This window comes from Calidris pugnax, unplaced genomic scaffold, assembly GCF_001431845.1.
Source record: "Calidris pugnax isolate Ruff unplaced genomic scaffold, ASM143184v1 scaffold40, whole genome shotgun sequence".
In the NCBI taxonomy this organism is placed as follows: Eukaryota; Metazoa; Chordata; class Aves; order Charadriiformes; family Scolopacidae; genus Calidris; species Calidris pugnax.
In genome coordinates, this window is record NW_015090796.1 from 2456292 (window position 1) to 2475678 (window position 19387).

The 19387-nt window shown below is 40.3% G+C and overlaps 1 protein-coding gene across 1 annotated transcript in view; it reads right to left on the minus strand.

The window, feature by feature from the left end:
- ADGRV1 (adhesion G protein-coupled receptor V1) overlaps positions 1-19387 on the minus strand; it is a 277476-nt gene that overhangs the window by 80429 nt on the left and 177660 nt on the right. Inside the window, exons 83-84 of the mRNA XM_014936880.1 lie at positions 11131-11247; positions 3829-4007 (exon numbers count right to left, since the gene is read on the minus strand). Of these exons, the coding sequence (XP_014792366.1) occupies positions 3829-4007; positions 11131-11247 (296 nt within the window). The remainder of the gene's footprint in view (positions 1-3828; positions 4008-11130; positions 11248-19387) is intronic.

Sequence of the window (19387 nt, forward strand, 5' to 3'; positions counted from 1 at the left end):
TCCACCATTCAAAGCCATCCTAGGCAAATACCCATCTCACTACTTCTTTCATTCAAGCTATGCTGAAATGCCTTTCATTGCCAGCTTTTCCAGTCCTATTCAAACAGCCTTTCACCTCTTCAGATGAGCAATGGGGAAATTAGCAAAGGGAGGAGTAAAAGAGCCCTTTCTTGGCAGTTAGCTCTTTCACACATCATTGAGCTACAATTTGAAAAAAAATTGTGCTACTTGGTGGCATTGATAGAGACAAATTTAGCAGCATCATAAAAAGATTCACATGATGCCAAAGACTGCACTGTTCACACCATATATAAATTTCGCTAATTATTAAAATAATCACCAATATTTATACTGTTGTTATCACCACAGCAGCCTGTTAGTTCTATACGGGGACATGTTACCAGAGCTATTGTACAAAATACATGCATTTGCGTGTAATATTTGACATATCTGAAGGAAGACCCTGTCATAATATTTATTTTGCAGCACAAAATCCAATACAGCTCAAAACACTTCCTCTGTTCAGTACAGGCATAAAATGAAGTTCTTTCAGCATAGCCATCCTGTTGGCTATTTATTGTGCCCATGGCACTCTGGTCAGGTGTCTGACCACAGTGTGTGGTCAGACACCACAGTAATGCAAAAATGTGTTGCCTGAAGCAGTGATCACTTAGGAGAGAGTTAAGACACCAGGCTTCGCTGCTTTTATTACTTTAACCAGTTTTCCAGCTCCCACATGAAATGAGTTCCTTAGCAGCACACCATTGTTCTCAAACTATTTCTGAGGCTGATTCTGAAATTAGTATGTAACAACCTTGACTTTGGAAATCTCCTTGTTACTTTTTCCACTGCGACATCCTGGTTTGGAGGAAACAAACCGAGTGGTGTAGTTCAATCTGTCCTCTTTCCTACATTCCTGCTTTAAAAGTCTTCTTTGTACACTTAAAGTGCTCTTCAAGTTAGGAATTAGCATCAATGAAATAATGATTTTCATTATGAAAATCCTTGCAGATATCTCCTTACAGTGTTCACACTGACTGAGCTGGAATAAGCTGCACACAGACTAAGTTTGGATGACTTCTGGCATTTTCCCACTTTAATAAGATGTTGGAAAAGTTTTATGTTTAATTTGGGCAAATGAGTTGGACTGAGTAATTTTCCTCTACTTAATAATTTTATCAGGGATTATATTATTGGGGATTTTTCCTCATTTTTTTTTGGAAGAATGAGACGTGGACACCAAAGGAAAACAACTGTGGAACTGTGGTTCACTGCGTCAGGCCAGCCTGATTGCAATCAGAAGACTTGATTATGGGACACAGATTGTTTGTGTTTCCTCTGCACAGAGATGCATTTTACCGTGAAGAAAACCACAGCACTCTCCTTCGCCAAGTTCTGCACAGAAATATCGATGCCTATGGCACGGTGTGGAGAGATAGAGCACTCCCTGATGGAGCACGATGGTCTGTGATTGAGAACATCAGATACTCTTTGGAGTGGAGAGCTGGTGTCTGTTAATGTGGGAGCAAACCTTGGCTCATGTGGCCAGAGGGCTTCCAGCACCCCATGCGGTGCTTTTAGATCTAAATCAGGCATCCCTGCTTATCATGCACTGTACATGTGTATATACACCTATATACAAGTAATATTCATGAGTGCACATACATATGTATATATGCATACGCTCACACAAACACATACTGAATTCCACTACCTATTTCTCACAGGAATCCCCTTGGTATGACAAAGAAAATGGGTACTGATTCTTTCTTTCTTTCTTTCTTTCTTTCTCTCTCTCTCTCTCTCTCTCTCTCTCTCTCTCTCTCTCTCTCTCTCTCTCTCTCTCTCTCTCTCTCTCTCTCTCTCTCTCTCTCTCTCTCTCTCTCTCTCTCTCTCTCTCTCTCTCTCTCTCTCTCTCTCTCTCTCTCTCTCTCTCTCTCTCTCTCTCTCTCTCTCTCTCTCTCTCTCTCTCTCTCTCTCTCTCTCTCTCTCTCTCTCTCTCTCTCTCTCTCTCTCTCTCTCTCTCTCTCTCTCTCTCTCTCTCTCTCTCTCTCTCTCTCTCTCTCTCTCTCTCTCTCTCTCTCTCTCTCTCTCTCTCTCTCTCTCTCTCTCTCTCTCTCTCTCTCTCTCTCTCTCTCTCTCTCTCTCTCTCTCTCTCTCTCTCTCTCTCTCTCTCTCTCTCTCTCTCTCTCTCTCTCTCTCTCTCTCTCTCTCTCTCTCTCTCTCTCTCTCTCTCTCTCTCTCTCTCTCTCTCTCTCTCTCTCTCTCTCTCTCTCTCTCTCTCTCTCTCTCTCTCTCTCTCTCTCTCTCTCTCTCTCTCTCTCTCTCTCTCTCTCTCTCTCTCTCTCTCTCTCTCTCTCTCTCTCTCTCTCTCTCTCTCTCTCTCTCTCTCTCTCTCTCTCTCTCTCTCTCTCTCTCTCTCTCTCTCTCTCTCTCTCTCTCTCTCTCTCTCTCTCTCTCTCTCTCTCTCTCTCTCTCTCTCTCTCTCTCTCTCTCTCTCTCTCTCTCTCTCTCTCTCTCTCTCTCTCTCTCTCTCTCTCTCTCTCTCTCTCTCTCTCTCTCTCTCTCTCTCTCTCTCTCTCTCTCTCTCTCTCTCTCTCTCTCTCTCTCTCTCTCTCTCTCTCTCTCTCTCTCTCTCTCTCTCTCTCTCTCTCTCTCTCTCTCTCTCTCTCTCTCTCTCTCTCTCTCTCTCTCTCTCTCTCTCTCTCTCTCTCTCTCTCTCTCTCTCTCTCTCTCTCTCTCTCTCTCTCTCTCTCTCTCTCTCTCTCTCTCTCTCTCTCTCTCTCTCTCTCTCTCTCTCTCTCTCTCTCTCTCTCTCTCTCTCTCTCTCTCTCTCTCTCTCTCTCTCTCTCTCTCTCTCTCTCTCTTTCTTTCTCTCTTTATTTTAACAGCATGATGCACACTCTATCTTTTACAGAAGAAAGATGGACGCTCTCCCATTTTGGGTCTACTCTGCCAGCACCCCCATAAGAAGTTTTGACAGACAGAATTTGTACGCTCTTCCATTATTTTAAAAAGAAGCTGTGTGTTCACCCTTTCCTGCACACGAAGCATGTAAAATGACACGAAGTGAATAAGCATATCCTAGAATAGCTATTATCATAAATTAGCTTTGCCAGAAAGACATCCAGAATATGAGGTAGGGAAGGAGAAGAAAAATATTTATCTATGTGTCTTTTCACTTAAAAGTCTCGAGTTCTACGATGATGTATTGTTTTAATTAGAACGGTTTTCTGAGGTTATATTTAGCTTTGAAAGGGCCGTGTTAATTATTGGCATTACAGCAATGCTCAAATTGGGAACAGTTTGGAATATAACATATTCAATATTCCAAGAGAAACACTTCAGGAAATATATTTGACATGTTAATGCAGTAACATTGTTTAGCTGAGAACATATTTAATAATCCAAGAGACGGGGATTTAAGGCTTGGTTTGGTGGTGTTTTTTTTTTTTAAACACAGAAATGAAATGGAAGAAAAACACTCTCTCCTGCTCACTTCTGCAGCAGTAACCATGTCTATCCTTTACCCTGGAATTGCACAGTCTCGGAAAAGAATAAATAATTTACCCACAAAGCAGACGTGCCTGAGCTGGCTCTGCCAATGCTCGGCCCAGGATGGAGCTGTGGGGAAACTGGAGCAAAGCCCAACTGCACAGAAGGTTCTGCATTGCACATGGGTGACATATGTGCTTCATCCCCACCAAAGGAGGAATCCCCCTGCCCCTTACTTCACGCATGTCCCCTTCCCCACGTGTGGGCATGTTAAATATCCAACCACACAGAGAGTACGATAGCCAGCTCACGCTCTTTTAAAGGAGAACTTACAGATCACTGTAGACCAGGCCATAAATCTGTGCCGTGCTGTGGTGGTAGATTCCTCTCAGGATAATTAAAAGCAGGATCACAACAAAGGCTGGAAGCCCCCAACTCAAAAGGAAGTACAGCAGATAGCGCCGCTCCGTGTGCTCGTCGTTCATCACCAGGACATACCAGAAATTGACAGCCTGAGGAATAAAGCAGAACAATAATCAGCAGGCTTGGTGGATGATTAGCTATCCCCAAAACCAAACGACTCTGAAAGTCATAATACAGTGCATTTCTGCCCCAGCATATGTGTATATATAAGCATTTTTCAACATAAATATTTTGTTCTCATTTTCTTCTCCTAAGTAATCAAGAGAGTGATTATAGAAGAAGTCTGCTTATTTATATAACTGTTAGATTTGGAATTCTGACCATCAGAGAGGAAGGGATACCCTGTTTACCAGAAAACACTATTCCTGGAGGGCAAAAATAGCTTTGTGGTGCAAATGTAGCTTTCTTCTTGGGTTTCCATACCTTCACAGAAAAGACTGACACAATATTGCTAAATCTGACCTCGATTGAATCTTTCTACACTATTGTTCAGCTCTAGGTATCTTCTTATGGGAAATGCACTAATCTCCTTCAACGGTTCTGACTGTGGTCCAGTTCCGGGCTCAGCAGAATGACAGAGACATGGAGTAAGTCCAGCAAAGGACCATGAAGGTGATTAAAAGACTGGACCATCTGATCAATGTTTATAAATACTTAAAGGGAGGGTATCAAGAGGATGGGGCTGGTCTTTTTTAAGTGGTGCCCAGTGACAGGACAAGAGGAAATGGGCACAAACTTGAACATAAGAAGTTCCACCAAACATGAGGAGGAACTTCTTCACTTTGGGGGTGGCAGAGCACTGGAACAGGAAGCCAGAGAGGTGGTGGAGTCTCCATCTCTGGAGACATTCCAAACCTGCCTGGACATATTCCTGTGCAACCTGCTCTGGGTGGACCTGCTCTGGCAGGAGTTTGGACTAGATGATCTCCAGAGGTCCCTTACAACCCCATGTGATTCTGTGATTCTGTGATCTCTCTTCTGAGGAGAGGCTGAGAGAGCCAGGACTGTTCAGCCTGGAGAAGCGGAGGCTCAGGGACGTCTTGTCCATGTGTACAAATACCTGACGGGAGGGAGTGATGAAGAGGAGCCAGACCCTCCCCAGTGGTACCCAGTGGCAGGACCAGAGGCACAAATTTATATACATGAAATTCCATCTGAACACAAGAAAAAGCGTTTTTTTTTGCTGTGGGAACCAAGCTGTCCAGAGGGGTTTTGGAGTCTCCATCCTTAGAGATAATTAAAATGCAACTGAATGTGGTCATGGGCAATCTGCCCTAGTTGGCCCTGCTTGAACCAGGGTGTTGGACCAGACAGTCTCAAGATGAGCCTGCAATTTCAATGGTTCTGTCATTCTGTGTAGTATTTGCACAAGAGTTTGAGAAAAAAAATGCAAATAAGTGAATGTAAATTCACATGCACCTCTGCAACAATGATGATCAACTCATCATCAAACAGCATAACTAAGAACTTGAAAACATCAAAATGAAGAAGTGGAGTAGTTGAAATCTCTTGAAATAACTGGTAGTATGAGCAAGGAAACCCTTCAAGTAAAAAAAAAAATACTTAAACTTTTGCTTGGATCCTTGAGCTTTCTTTAAGAGGTTAATAGTCACAATGTTTTCCAATGTGCTAAACATTTTGTCATTCACATCTACACACATTACTACTTTCTCATAAACACCTGGACTACTCATAATAAGAATATGTCTTGCAAAATATTTCTTTACATCCTCCACTTTGAACGTATTATAACACCTATAGCTCTGTGTCTTATATAAGTATTTTTGGCCTTTTATATGGAGTGAATGAAGGATTATTTCTGTCTTTGCCTAGAGGGTATAAAAATTCAAGCTTGTGCTTTGAGCCTATCTTGACAGTCAATGGAGGGAGGACAGGTATCTTCAGGCACCCTTACCCAGTCATACTCATCCCTCCATCATCTACACAGACATTATATTTACACAACATCTATATTTCATATAAGAATGTTGATTTATATGCCTAATTTGCAGCTGTCTATTGTTAGGACAGGTGAAACCCATATACAGTGTCAAGACAATTGCAAAGCAATTATTTGTGTTTGTGAAATTTCGCAGATTTCCCTCAGCCAAGGGTTTGTCTACCAGTTTCTTCAGCTCGACTGAATTCTCACAACCAAACACTTAATTGGTTTGTGGAGATTCCTTACGTAAGTCTCATCAGTTAATTACCATTGCAGTTTTTTTCTGTGATTTATACAGCATGAATACACAATACTTTCTTTCATGAATCATAAAGTACATTGCATATGCCAACAACTTGTTTTCCAAAAAAATTATTAGATTAGTAAGCACTTTAAATGCTCCCTTTCCCTTAGAAAATGACATTTTTTAAATGTCCAGTGTATGTAATTGTATTAATTATATAGCAATTATTATGGCATTTCTTTTTTTTCATTTGGTGATTGGTGCTATGTGAACAAAAGCAGCGTTTGCTTTCCTTAAATGAACGCAGGAAAATCCTACCATATAATTGTAACTCTCCTGTGTAGCTTGAAAGAACACAGAAAAACTATTAATTGTTGAACATGCACAGGAAGAAAACATTAAAGAGATTTAAATGGTATTTGGAAAAAAAGTCCACAGATTGTAAGAAGATTTTCCCTACTTACTGGCTATCCTTTTCTCTCCTAGATTTTGCACGGCATTGAGGACCCACTCAAAATTCTATTTGCCACCTTATGCCAATAAACATTCTTCAAATTACATGCCCTTGTAGTCCTGACTGGGCCGTGCTTCACTGCCAGCATTTCCAGACAGCAAAATCCTTGAACTGATTGATGCTATTATGCTCTGGGATTGTTGGCTCTACTAATTCTGACAATCTGGTGAGCATTGTTCTCAGTCATCCAACTGAGATTGCTTTCTAAGAAATTGTACCTCATGTCCTTGCCCTGTGTTTATTTAGCCATATTTACCTATCTCACCTCATTTATCACAGAAGAACACTTTAACTCCAGTGCTGCTGCAAAGACATAAAGGGGTTTGGATAGTTCACCATTTCCTGCACAGTGACATTACTATCTTGTTAATTACAAGTTCTTGTCTTCAACCCTATGATGTTCCAAAATTTAATCAATTTAATACAAAGAGCGCAACTAATTTTAGCAAATCCTTTCCTGTTGCCATGCTGCAACAATAACCAGTTCTACAGAGGAATAAAACATACAGTCCATCTCCCAGCTACTCAGGTGGAAGAACAAATGTACAAGTTGTGATTGTTCTGATGTAGAATGCAAAACAATTACAAATTCAAATAACACTTAATAAGTTGCTTATTGAACTGCCACTTTTGCTGTTGATTTACTCCACTGTAACACAGCACAAAAAAATACAGAGAATCTGCCTTTCCCGGTAATTTTACTCTATGTCAGAATTGGCGATTGAAAACGACACAATTTTATTTTTTCCTTAAAAGACAGCTTTTAACTTTTATTTTTTTGTAACTTTTTTTTGGTAACTAATTAAAAAATGCTAAAAGAAGAAAATTATTTTTCCTGATAATTGGTTTTCATACTATATATTTGTTATGGGAAGAACATATACAGTACAGAAAGGCCTCCTTATTGTGTGCTCCTAAGATAAAAACGCAGACTGCACTGGAAAATACAGGCTTAAGCTGTAGCAACGTATGTTTGTTTGAAGGGACATTTATCAGGATGAGACTTTTGAAAGTCAGATAAGTATAAGGCAAATATTTCAGGCTAAGCTCACTCTGTGGGAACAAGGTGCCATTTGCACCTTGCTTACTCCTTTCCTTCTGCAGTCAAGAAAGCCTCATCCTCAAAAAAACCCTGGGTAATGATAACAGCATTATGCAACTTAGAAAATTCTCCCTACAAAAGCCTCAGAACAAGACAATGCAATAGAAAGGGACAGGAACAACCAGATAAGCAAGGATGGTTTGACATGGCCTTTGTTCTGACTCTGCCAATGGACCAGATGATCTCTGAGGTTATCTCCGTTCCAGCTCTCCGGTCAATATGCAGGCAGTGGCTATGTGTGTAGTACATACACTGATACTGAATGTAAGACTACAAATACAAGGATCTAAAAATGGAAAACAAATTTGAATCTCAAGCTATAGATTTTGTCATTTTAACCACTATTAAAATATGATAAAATGCTAAGCGTAAGCACCATGCCTAGAAATATGCAGAAGATGGAAAGATTAGGACAAAATCCGTTTAGGTCCAACTGGATTTTCCTATAGAATTTTGTTGCTTGGAAATGCTGCCCCATCACCTTTTAATGCCCTAAAATGGTCTGGATTTTCTGGATGTTCCAGTTCCCCGTATCTGCACATATCTGCATGCTGCTTGCACTTGGTTACCCCATTCCTCCTCTCTGGTATGCAGTGATCGGGACTGACACCAGCAGATTTTTATAAAATGAGTGAGTGATCAAGCATCTCTGCTGTGCTACACAGCCTCACAGAGGGCAATGACTGCATGAGAGACACAGAATCTGTTTTTGCTGTTTCCCAGACAGAAGTATTTAAGTTTAAATACATTATTAATTCTACCTTCCAAATCAAGTCATGCGTATTAAGTATACCATGCTGAGAAAGCTGAACATTCGTTTCCCAAACATTTCAATCTGCCATTTAGGCAGCAGTATCATCTTGACTTTGCAAATCAGCCTGTTTCTGCCTTGGATCCGCAAGCTTTGCTAATGTTGTCATGGGGAGCAGCCCAAGCACAGCCCTCCTTTCGTGCCCTGGCATTACTGCCTCGCTTTGCAAGGAGAAACATAAATTTGGGACCTGTTCTCAATCAAGAGGAGTAAATTTTAAGTGAAGGCTGGGTTGATCTATGTTCCAGATTATTTCTTTCCTTTTAGAATCATAGAAAGGTTAGGGTTGGAAGGGACCTCAAAGATCATTGAGTTCCAATCCCCCTGCCATGGGCAGGGACACGTCCCACTAGAGGTGTCCAACTTTTGGGTCTTTGAACGTCCAGGAATTTTTCACAGCTGAAGACCTGCACCTCTAAAAAAGGGCAACTCTCTTCACTTTGAGTTTTACTCTCATGTCAGCTCATTGCTCAGCAGGCTCTAAAGGATTCCCTCTTAAGCACCTCAGTCCTCTCAGATTTGCATGAGGAATCTTCAAGAGTGTCACAACCCCGAGGCTCCAGTCAACGCAATGGGACATGCGACCTGGCCAAAGTCTACTCCATCAAAATAACAATGGATTTTAACTAAAGCCATAAAAACGACCAACTGTTAATAGTCATACAATGTTTTTTCATTACAAATGATTAATCCTTGGAAAAGCAAGCACTTGAAGTGGGAATCCTTTTGCAACCTAATGCAATGTAACGTGTGCAGGATGGGAAGGTGAAACACTATCAAACCCAAGCAGACAAAACATGAGATATTTCAGTAAAACAGTGACTTAAAAGCATTATTTTGTCCCTCCAAAATGTTAAACGTTCAAGAGATCTGAAGTAATTTAGGAATGAAGTGAATGAGCAGCTGTGAAGAAGAATGTAATTTTCAGCTCCCAAAATAATTTCGGTTGGCTAACCTAAAATAAAGTCATAAGCCAAGCTAGGTGAAGGAAAAATACAGCAGCAAAATTTCTGTATTGAGGCAGTAAAAAGCAACATCCACTGGAGAGACTACCTAATCTTGCTAAATGTAAAAATTCAGGAAAAAACAGAACAAAACAAAATCAAGAATAAAAAGAGTATTAGTGTCACTATAGACAGAGCAGTTTAGTCTCTGTTTCATTTTTATGACAGACCATCTACTTGTAAGTTGCTAAAACCAACAAGCACAGAGGCTGCTGGGGTTCTCAGTCAAAGTAAGCCTGACATAATCCCAGATTGAAAATGCCAGATACAACACTAATGTCTCTGGGAGAGAAACCTGTATTTAGATATAGCCTAATTTGCAATTCTCGGTTTGGTCTGACAATGTGCATATCGGAGGATTTGTATGGCAACGCATGGAGCTGCATATCTAAAGCTGTTTGCTACAATAAATGTGCTATGGGCAAATCCTATTAAAATATCAGACAAATAAATGGCATAATTCACACATTAGTGCTAAATATACATTTCCAGACAAGGGCACGATAATGTATTTTCCAAACAACATCACAGATTGTTATTTTGACTAACTTACAGCCAGTAATTTTCCATAACAAATTTGATTGTTCATGGTCTCCCACATTAGTTCAATTGTTTTTTACGCTATTTACTGTTCTGTGAGTCTCTATGTCAAAAGAGCAGCAGAGCTGGTGAGGGGTCTGGAGCACAAGCCTTTTGAGGAGCGGCTGAGGGAGCTGGGGGTGTTCAGCCTGGAGACAAGGAGGCTGAGGGGAGACCTTCTCGCTCTCTCCAACTCCCTGAAAGGAGGGTGTAGAGAGATGGGGGTCGGTCTCTTCTCCCAAGTCACAGGGGATGGGACAAGAGAAAATGGCCTCAGGTTGTGCCAGGGGAGGTCTAGATCGGATATTAGGAAGAATTTCTTCACCCAAAGGGTTATCAAGCATTGGAACAGGCTGCCCGGGGAAGTGGTGGAGTCATCATCCCTGGGGGTATTTAAAAGATGGGTAGAGATGGTGCTTAGAGACATGGGTTAGTCTACCAGACTTGGCAGTGGTAGGTTAATAGTTGGACTTGATCTTAAAAGTCTTTTCAAACTAAAATGATTCTCTGATTCTATAATTGTCTGAAAATTCTGGCAATATTTATGAATGTATATAATCTTTATTTTAATGCAAACTTATGAAGGTTTGTCAATTACAAAAGTCTAATGACTGAAATGCTACTGACTCAAAAAATTACAGTGTGGTTTACACTTGCATTTCACCTGTAAGAGACTATTTTAAAAGACCTAATAAGAGATGCTCAGAAAAGCTATTAACTCTAATAAAAATAGTACTTCAGCGTTTTGAGACAGTAACTTCTACAGGATGAAGTGAGATGTGGAAATTCTTACACAGTTGTAAAGAATATTGTTGGAAAAAGTCTTCTTAGCATTCAAATATTTACCCTTGGAGAGGTGACACTCTAGGTTTAATAAAGATCATCTAATGCTTGGCCCCTCCACTAGCACTGAATTGCTGAAATACATACACTGTGATATAACAGAAACACAGTCCAAGTATCAGTTACTTTTACGAAGGTTTTGGGGAAGGGGTGAAAAAGACAAAGAGACCAACCTGAATAAGCATCCAGCTGAACTGGCAGAGGTAAAGGTAATGGGTAACAGATGCAAGGGCAGAGCAGCTCTCCTCTGAGAGATGTTGGCTCATGTAAGCAGAGGCCAGAAATGAAATCTGCAGGGGAAAAAAAATAATAATACATGCAAATTAGAATTAAACAAAATTATTTTAATAAAAATAATGAGGAAAAAAAATATCTTCAGTTTGGAAGTCAGATATACACTCAGTTACTGTTCCAGAGACTCAGGAGACATATCTTGGACATTTAATATTCACCCAAAAGAAGTGAGCCTGTAACACTGTGAGCCAAAAAACTATCTTTAAAGTTTTTGCAGGCAACCTAGTATCCATTGCATCAACACCTGAAAAGCATACAGACTTAATATTGTTTAATATTGCTCCCCAGACTAATTGCCATGCCACACTAGAAATCCAGTTTTTAACTGAGGGTGGAGATTTTCCTCCATGAAATCAAAAGATTCTGATTTCAGCAAGGTCAGAAATTTTACCAAGTGAACAAACAAAGTTAAGAGGCATTTACTGTGTTCAGACTGTCAGACGTGTAGCAATATCATACCCCATCACATACGATAGCAGCACTGGGCAAAAGGGAGCAAGCACTTCTTCTGTTGCCTAAGGACAGAGCAGGATTTCATACTCACAAGGTAAATAGGATTTTTTTCTGCCAAGAGTCAAAGGATAAGTAGCCATCTGCATTGTCTAAGGAACAAAGGTATTCCAACTTTGACTGCGAGGAATGCTGCTAGACAATTTCAACATAACATTTAACATGAAAACGCAACCCAGAATCTTTGACCTCTGTCTTCTCTGAATTCTTTTACGGAGAAAATAGTTCCACAAGCAGACTTCATTAAAGAATTAAAGCGTTCACATACAGAAAGCTCAATTTACCTTCTGAACACGTGCTCTAGCTGGTGCTTTCTCCTTTCCTTTACAAGGAATACTACTATTTTGACCAACAGCCCATTGACTTGTTAGTAATATCAATTCATGGACTGTGTAGAGTGATGCTATGTGCATCAGGAGATGGGGTGGGGAAGGAAGTTAAAGTATACCAAGTAATTTGGCATACACCTGGACATCGTATTTACAACAAAAATACGTTTATGGTAATGGGCAACTTGAAGGCAGTCTTTTTACTATAAAAATATCCTTATATGTATATTGAGAGACAGACCATCACACCATGAAATGGAAGAATAAGAATAAGCAACAGGACAGCAACGGAACTGAAAGCCAGTATGAGACGCATTTCATTACATAAAGGAAAAAAAAATGCACTTTTCATATTTTATGTTCTATAATGAACATAAACGAAGGGTTCATCAGCCTTCTGCTGGGAACTGGAGTCCAACCACGTAACCATTCAGGCGTTAAGAGGTTAAGACACAGCTCAGTATAGACTGCTATTTGCCAAATGCTGACCCTGCTAAAACAAATGCCATTGTCTGGTTAAACACAATTGAGACACGTGTGCAATAGCTGCCTTCCACTAGGGCTAAGCACAAGAAATGTTTGTGTAAACAACTCCATAGCACCTGCCGGCTCAAACAGAACCAGCAGTGCTTTTTCCTAAAACCTGAGCAAACGCAACACACATCTGGGTGGGGAGCCTTTACCACCTTTTGTTCTTTGAAGGCTTGTGTTTATGCCAAAGACAGACAGTTAGGCTAGAGACAGAGACAAATAAAGGTTGAAAACACAAAAGCAGACTGATGGGAGTCCTGCAAACATGTTTTTAGCACTTTCTGGACTGAATTTTGGCTTGAAAGCAATTTGCGCAATCAAAAAAAACTATCATTTCTAGCCTTTTCCTGTGTTTCAAAAAGAATTGTTTTCTAAATGTACTTTTAACATTAAAAAAGAGAAGTATATTGCTATGTAAATGGTTTTCCAACCGCACAATGCCAAGAGTACAAATTTTTTCTAAAAATGCATTACTTCATGGATACTGGCTCTTGTGGAAGAAGTAAAACAGCAATATGGCTGAAGTAATCACTCAGCTCAGAAATCATTGCAATTAATGGCATTGCAGTGTTTCACACACAAAAAAAAGGCTAAGAAGGTGACAGGCAGAGCAACATTTACACATTATTTTCATATAATTGTTATCTTGCATCTTGGGCAGAAAGATGCAAGTGAGAATTGGACGACAACACAAAAATCAAATGGTAGATCATATTTTGAAATGCTGGGAGAAAATCCTGTGTTTATCTACACTGTTCTGACAAATGCTGGATACCTTGGCACTTACAGCTTAAAACACAATGCACCAAAATTTAGTAGAAACACATGGAGTGCAGGACACTGATTAGACCTTTTCCCCGTAATACTGAGGCCATCAGGGAAACGTACAAAAAAACTGCCTTCCAAATAAATTGTTTTTTAGACCTAACTGCATCGCATTTTCTGCACTTTGCTTAGTTTTTAACTGAAGTGGGCAACTGAAATTACAACTTAAGTTTTTAACTGAAGTTGTGATTATGAACCTATTGCCTTAATAAGCAAAATAGGTACAATGTATTGGAATAAGTTGTTCCCTCCTGGAACATTAAAAAATACATATTGGATGTGTTCCTTTTGATACCAGTTGATCAGAGCCCTTTTTACAGAGATTGTATGATTTTAGATACCCCTTTTTAAACAATCTTTGTTACTTGCCACTTGGTTTTATACGGAAATTACAACATGAAGCTTCTTCCTGGAACTGATCAAGGTGGTCAGTCTTGAACCAAAATGATCTAACTAAGGGACAACAAGTGACTTTAGTCACTCAAGTAGCAGGCTACTAATTTTGTTAATTTGTGTGCAATAGATCTGTGCCACATTCAAAATGACAGTGATAGTGCCTCACTCACAAGGTTCCTCCTGACAAAATGAAAAAACCCACAAAGTTTTAAAATAAAAGATGATAAATTAATGCACTTCTTTTAAAGAGCAAAAAGATCTTTGTCAGGGTGACAGTCATTTACTCAGTTAATGACGCAGAGGATATTTGATTAATTAACTGCAATTCCTTTGTAACTCTATGACAATTACCTAACCATTACTTGAAGGAAATTAGCACCTGGGTATTCAACCTAACTCAGAATCACAGAATCTTCATGGTTGGAAAGGACCTTTGAGATCATCAAGTCCAACCACACACACACAAAAAAACCCATCAATCTCAGGCACTAGAGCATGCCCTGAAGTGCCACATCTACAAGTTTCTTAACTACCTCCAGGGATGGTGACTCCACCACCTCCCTGGGCTTTCCAGTGCCTGACCGCGCTCTTAGGAAAGTCATTCTTCCCAAAATCTAATCTAAACCTCCTCTGCCCCAACTTCAGACCATTTCCTCTGCTCCTGGCATTATTCCCCTGGGAGAAGAGGCCAACCCTCACCTCTCTACACCCTCCTTTTAGGTAGTTGTCAAGGTCTCCTTAGGTCTCTCCCTAGGAGACCTCTCCCTGAGGTGTCCCCTCAGCCTCCTCTTCTCCAAACTCAACATGCCCAGTTCCCTCAGCCTCTCCTTGTATGACTTGTTCTCTGGACCCCTCACCAGCTGGGTAGGTCTCCTCTGGACATGCTCCAGCACTTCAATAACTCATCAACACCAAACTATAAATGAATAAAGCCAGGTGATTCACAAAACTCAGTGTTCCTGTGTGAAGAAGAAGAGTGGTTTTGAACTGCTTTTGCCAAGCAGAAGGCTGTCCCAGTACATCACTGCTGGTTAAAAGCTGCCTCTTCGGTTCCAGCCTGCACTTTTTCATGGTCAGTTTATATCTATTTGTTCTTCTGTTGGAAGCCTCTCAGGTTAAACAGGATTTCCTCCTGCTTGGGGTTTGCACTATCATGAATTCACGGAAAGCAGCAGTATTCTCCCTCAGACCTCATTTTTCCAAGGTTCAATAAGCCCATCGCAGCACTCTGTGGAGATGCCCGAGCAGGGATGGACAGCAAAAGCAGTTTCGCTCCATGACTAGAGCATCTGGATTAATTTATCTTGTTTCTCCAAGTAATCCTGTGTACTGTGATGTGAAATGTATACTCAGACGTGTGAAAACTTGGCCTTCTGCAAAACCCTTTGCAACTTTCATACCACTTTCATCACCCTTCTCTACATCGGTGCCACTTTGAGTGTCTCCTTGGCAAAAACACGAACTCAGGTCTGGATGGAGAAGAGCTGCACACGTCTCGCAACATTCTCATCCAACAGTTTTCTTATCTCCCAATTTACCATGCAAATATTTCTTCTGATAAAAGTAATAGCCTGGTGGTCATCCGGTAGGCAGAGTTTTTCTTCTTGTTTCCAGCTGACTACCTCTTGCCACTGAGTTGAAGTTTTGCTGTTGGCCTACAAGGTACGACTTTTTCACCTCGTTCTAGGAAATATCCCTCTATTTCACACTTCGGTCTTCAAAGCTACTGACATCTTTCTGTATGCTTCTCCACTACCAGTTCGTGGTGCCAGTGCTTCTCTGCTTTCTGCCATCAGTGCTTTCTGCCTGGGCACATTATTTTCTGTTCCACAAACTAGTCCTTGAAGATCAATGAAATACCTCTCTTCATGTGCCACTCTCTCATAGCTCTCTTTTCTCTAAGAGACCAAGAGATTAGTCTGTCTCTTCCCACATCCAAGTTCTTGGACTAATCTTCCTCCATTATTATTATTTTTTTTTACTAATTATGCGACATATCGTGCATTTTACTGCATTTATCTCATCAAAGAAAACTATCAGAGAAGTCTGGCACCATCTAAGTATAAACACACAGGAGTCTTATTCTCCGCTTCATTTATCGCTATGTCTTTTGATAGATTTTTTTTTCTAAACTCTTACATGCTTCTGAGAATTAATGGGCCTGCTGTTGGCAAGATTATTTTTTTTACTATATATTCTTTTAATATATAATTTCCCAGTCACATGGAGGCCCCCTGAAGTGACAGGTTTGTTAAAAGCACTTTCTGCATGACCTGCAAAGTATCATGCCAGCATTTTCAAAGTTGGGAATGGGGACCTTTTTGATCTAACCTATGAATGCACCTACCCTTTGGGTTCTCCTTCTGCCTCAGTAGCCATAACCCCCGTGCCGCTAACTCTGTGCAGCACCTTGCCTTTATCCCAGCGGTGATCTTTGACATCACTACCTTCGCTGAAAATGTGAAGATTTTGATGTTGCTTGTTGGGAGTCACATTTAATATATTTACTTTTCCTGCCTCATGTCCTTGGAATTTGGAATGATGACCAGTACATTTTTGTGGCTATCCAGCTGGACATCAGCTTGGCAGACAAGGCCCTGGGTGCCCTGATGGCCACTCATTTGAACATGAACCAGCAATGTGCCCTTGGCTAATGCCATCCTGGGCTGCATTAGGAGCAATGGTGCCAGCAGGTTGAGGGGGATGATCCTTCCCCTCTGCTCAGCACTCATGAGGCCACACCTCGAGTCCTGTGTCCAGTTCTGGGCTCCCCAGTAAAAAAGAAACGTGGGTCTACTGGAGAGAGTCCAGCAAAGGGTAATGAAGTTGATTAAAGGTTGGAACACACCTCCTTCGAGGAAAGGTTGAGACAGTTGGGACTGTTCAGCCTGGAGAAGCATCTGGGGGGAAGTGGGGACCTTATTTATCTATATAAATACCAAAAGGGAGTGTGCAAAGAGGATTGAGCCAGGTGGTGGTTTCAGCATTGCCCAGTGACTGGCCCAGAGGAAAGGGGCACACTCTGAAACATAGGAGGTTCCATCTAAACATCAGGAAATGCTTTTGCACCGTGAGGGTGACTGAGCACTGGTGCAGGTTGCCCAGTGAGTTGATGGAGTCTCCACTCTTTGAGAGCCCAGACCCAACACACAAGGAACTACACACACTTGCACCGACGATAAACTAGACAGCACACATTTTTCATGAACTCTACTGAACAAGTAGCATTTTTTCTCTGTTTAACATTTTAAGAGTCATAACGGCCAATCATTCCTAACAGACATCCAAACAATAAGCACTTCCAGTTCCTTCTGGATTTAAGATTGCATCTTGTCTTCCACTAGCTGTTTTGAAATTGTTTGGAAAGTACTGTATTAAAATGGTTAATATTGAACTGTTCCATGGAAATTGATGAATTTGGAATACTTTGATGAAAGAATATTATTTTCTTTTTTTTTTTCCTTAAATATTTTTTTTTCTTTACATTTTGTGGCAAACCACATCACATAATCTATTCCTAGTCAGAGAATATGCAACACCCACTGAGGAGGACAGGAATGTTTTTCTGTAGAAATCCAACAGTAATTGATTTACCATGTACTCCTCAACTTGAACCAGTCTGTCTAAAGATTCTGTCCCATATATTTCAGCCTGAAAATGTATTAAATACAGAAAAATTAATTTTACAAAGACCTAGGTGTGTCTTATATTAGCTACACAATGCTGTCCGAGGGTGGATGGGGCTTTGAGCAACCTGGTTTAGTGGGAGGTGTCCCTGCCCATGGCAGGGAGTTGGAACTTAATGATCTTGATTTATAATTTTAAGAACTGCAAAAAATATTTTCATGTGGGGAAAACAAGCCTGAGAGCAATAACCTGTTCTTTGTATTGTAAGAAGTGCTGAAAAGGCAGCATGTCTTGCCGGGTGGAGCACGCCTTGCTGTGCTGTGTGGAAGGCCAACCCAAACAGATATAAAAGCCCTGAGCAGCAGAAAAGCACACATTTGGCTCTGGAGGAGCAAGCAGAGCTGGGGCCTGCCACATAAGCTCAGTAAGGATTTCTGTCATTTCTGTAAATTCCTCTTTCACAGTACAAACTCAAGAAGCTTTAGACGATGTCTTCTTCTAGACACATACGTCTTCATATATGCCTTACAGAAATGAATCCTAACAGTGGTCATTTAACTTCTTTTCAAATTAAATAAACTTTTTCTCTTTTTTCAATTTTATAATTTTCTTTCACTAACTCAACAATTATATATTTTTTCCACTTAGGAAAAGATTGCCTTCCCTATAAAGCTTGCTTACGTGCATTTCTAATAAAAAAGAAAGCAAAACAAAGAGCCCAGCCACATTCTATCTGTCATTATACCAGCCCAATTCCAACAGAGGAACAGTATCAAAGGCATAATTCACAGTGCTGTTCCTTTTGTTGGACTTAATTGTAATGAACAATAATGTAGGAAAATAAACACATTAAAACTCCCGTGGCCTCACCGAACTGCTCTCTTCTGCTTTGAATTTACTTTATATGGGTAAAAAAGGGGTTCCCTCCCTGAACACAGGGACGCTGCTTAATAATAGTGCCCATGAATCATACTTTTTGTTGCTGCTCGGTAGGTCAAGACAGCACTGATGTAAGCCAAGAGTTCTTCTTGTGTTTTGTGTTCTGATACTAAATGCCAGGACAAAAATACCAACAAAGGATGTATAAAAAAAAAAAATATCGCAGAGATTTATGGACACTAGCAAAAATTCTACATCACTCTTCCTGGAAAAGGTAACAATACAACACACAGCATGTTTCACAGCATGGAAAAAAAAGGGTTACATAATTTAAAGGATTAAAAACACAGTGTTTAACTGGATCAAAAGAGAAGTTTGATAACTAACTTTTCATTTCATATTAATGATGCTATTATGAGCAGTTAAAGTTTGCCTTTGTGAATTTACACAAATGACTTCAGTGGTCACTGAATTGTTGCAGAAATTACTGTAATTCAGAGAGTGGTGCTTTATAAGTGACACCAAAAAAAAAAACCAATACATGTGGGTTTAGCTTTATTTCTTGCTTCAGTTAAGTCAGTGAACATATATATATATAAAATAAGTGCTTTATGAACAGCAGCTCTGAAGTATTACTGTCTAATTTGGATGCATTGGGTATTTTAGAGAGATTTTGGTGTTTATGAGTTATTTGCCTGAAGTATGTTGACTATATATCACTGTAAACGGGCACTTTAAGAAAAGCCAAACATCTGACTAGAATAAAACCACTTGAAACGCCGATGGTATATTTACAACAGAGTGACCCACGGCGCTTTTGTGTAAAGATGTTTACACTTTATTAAGCAGCAGCAGAACTGGCAACCATGTTAAGCAGCAATTAGGCATCAGCAACCATATGTTACTGGTTCCCTTCCCCCAGCCGTGCAGGACACCAGTTGGTTTCATGCTGGGTTTAGTCCCTGCCCTCTTCACTTCCCATTTTTAGGCTCAGGAACCCTTTTTTTTTTTTTTTTTTTAAAGCTTTTAGCAGGTCCCA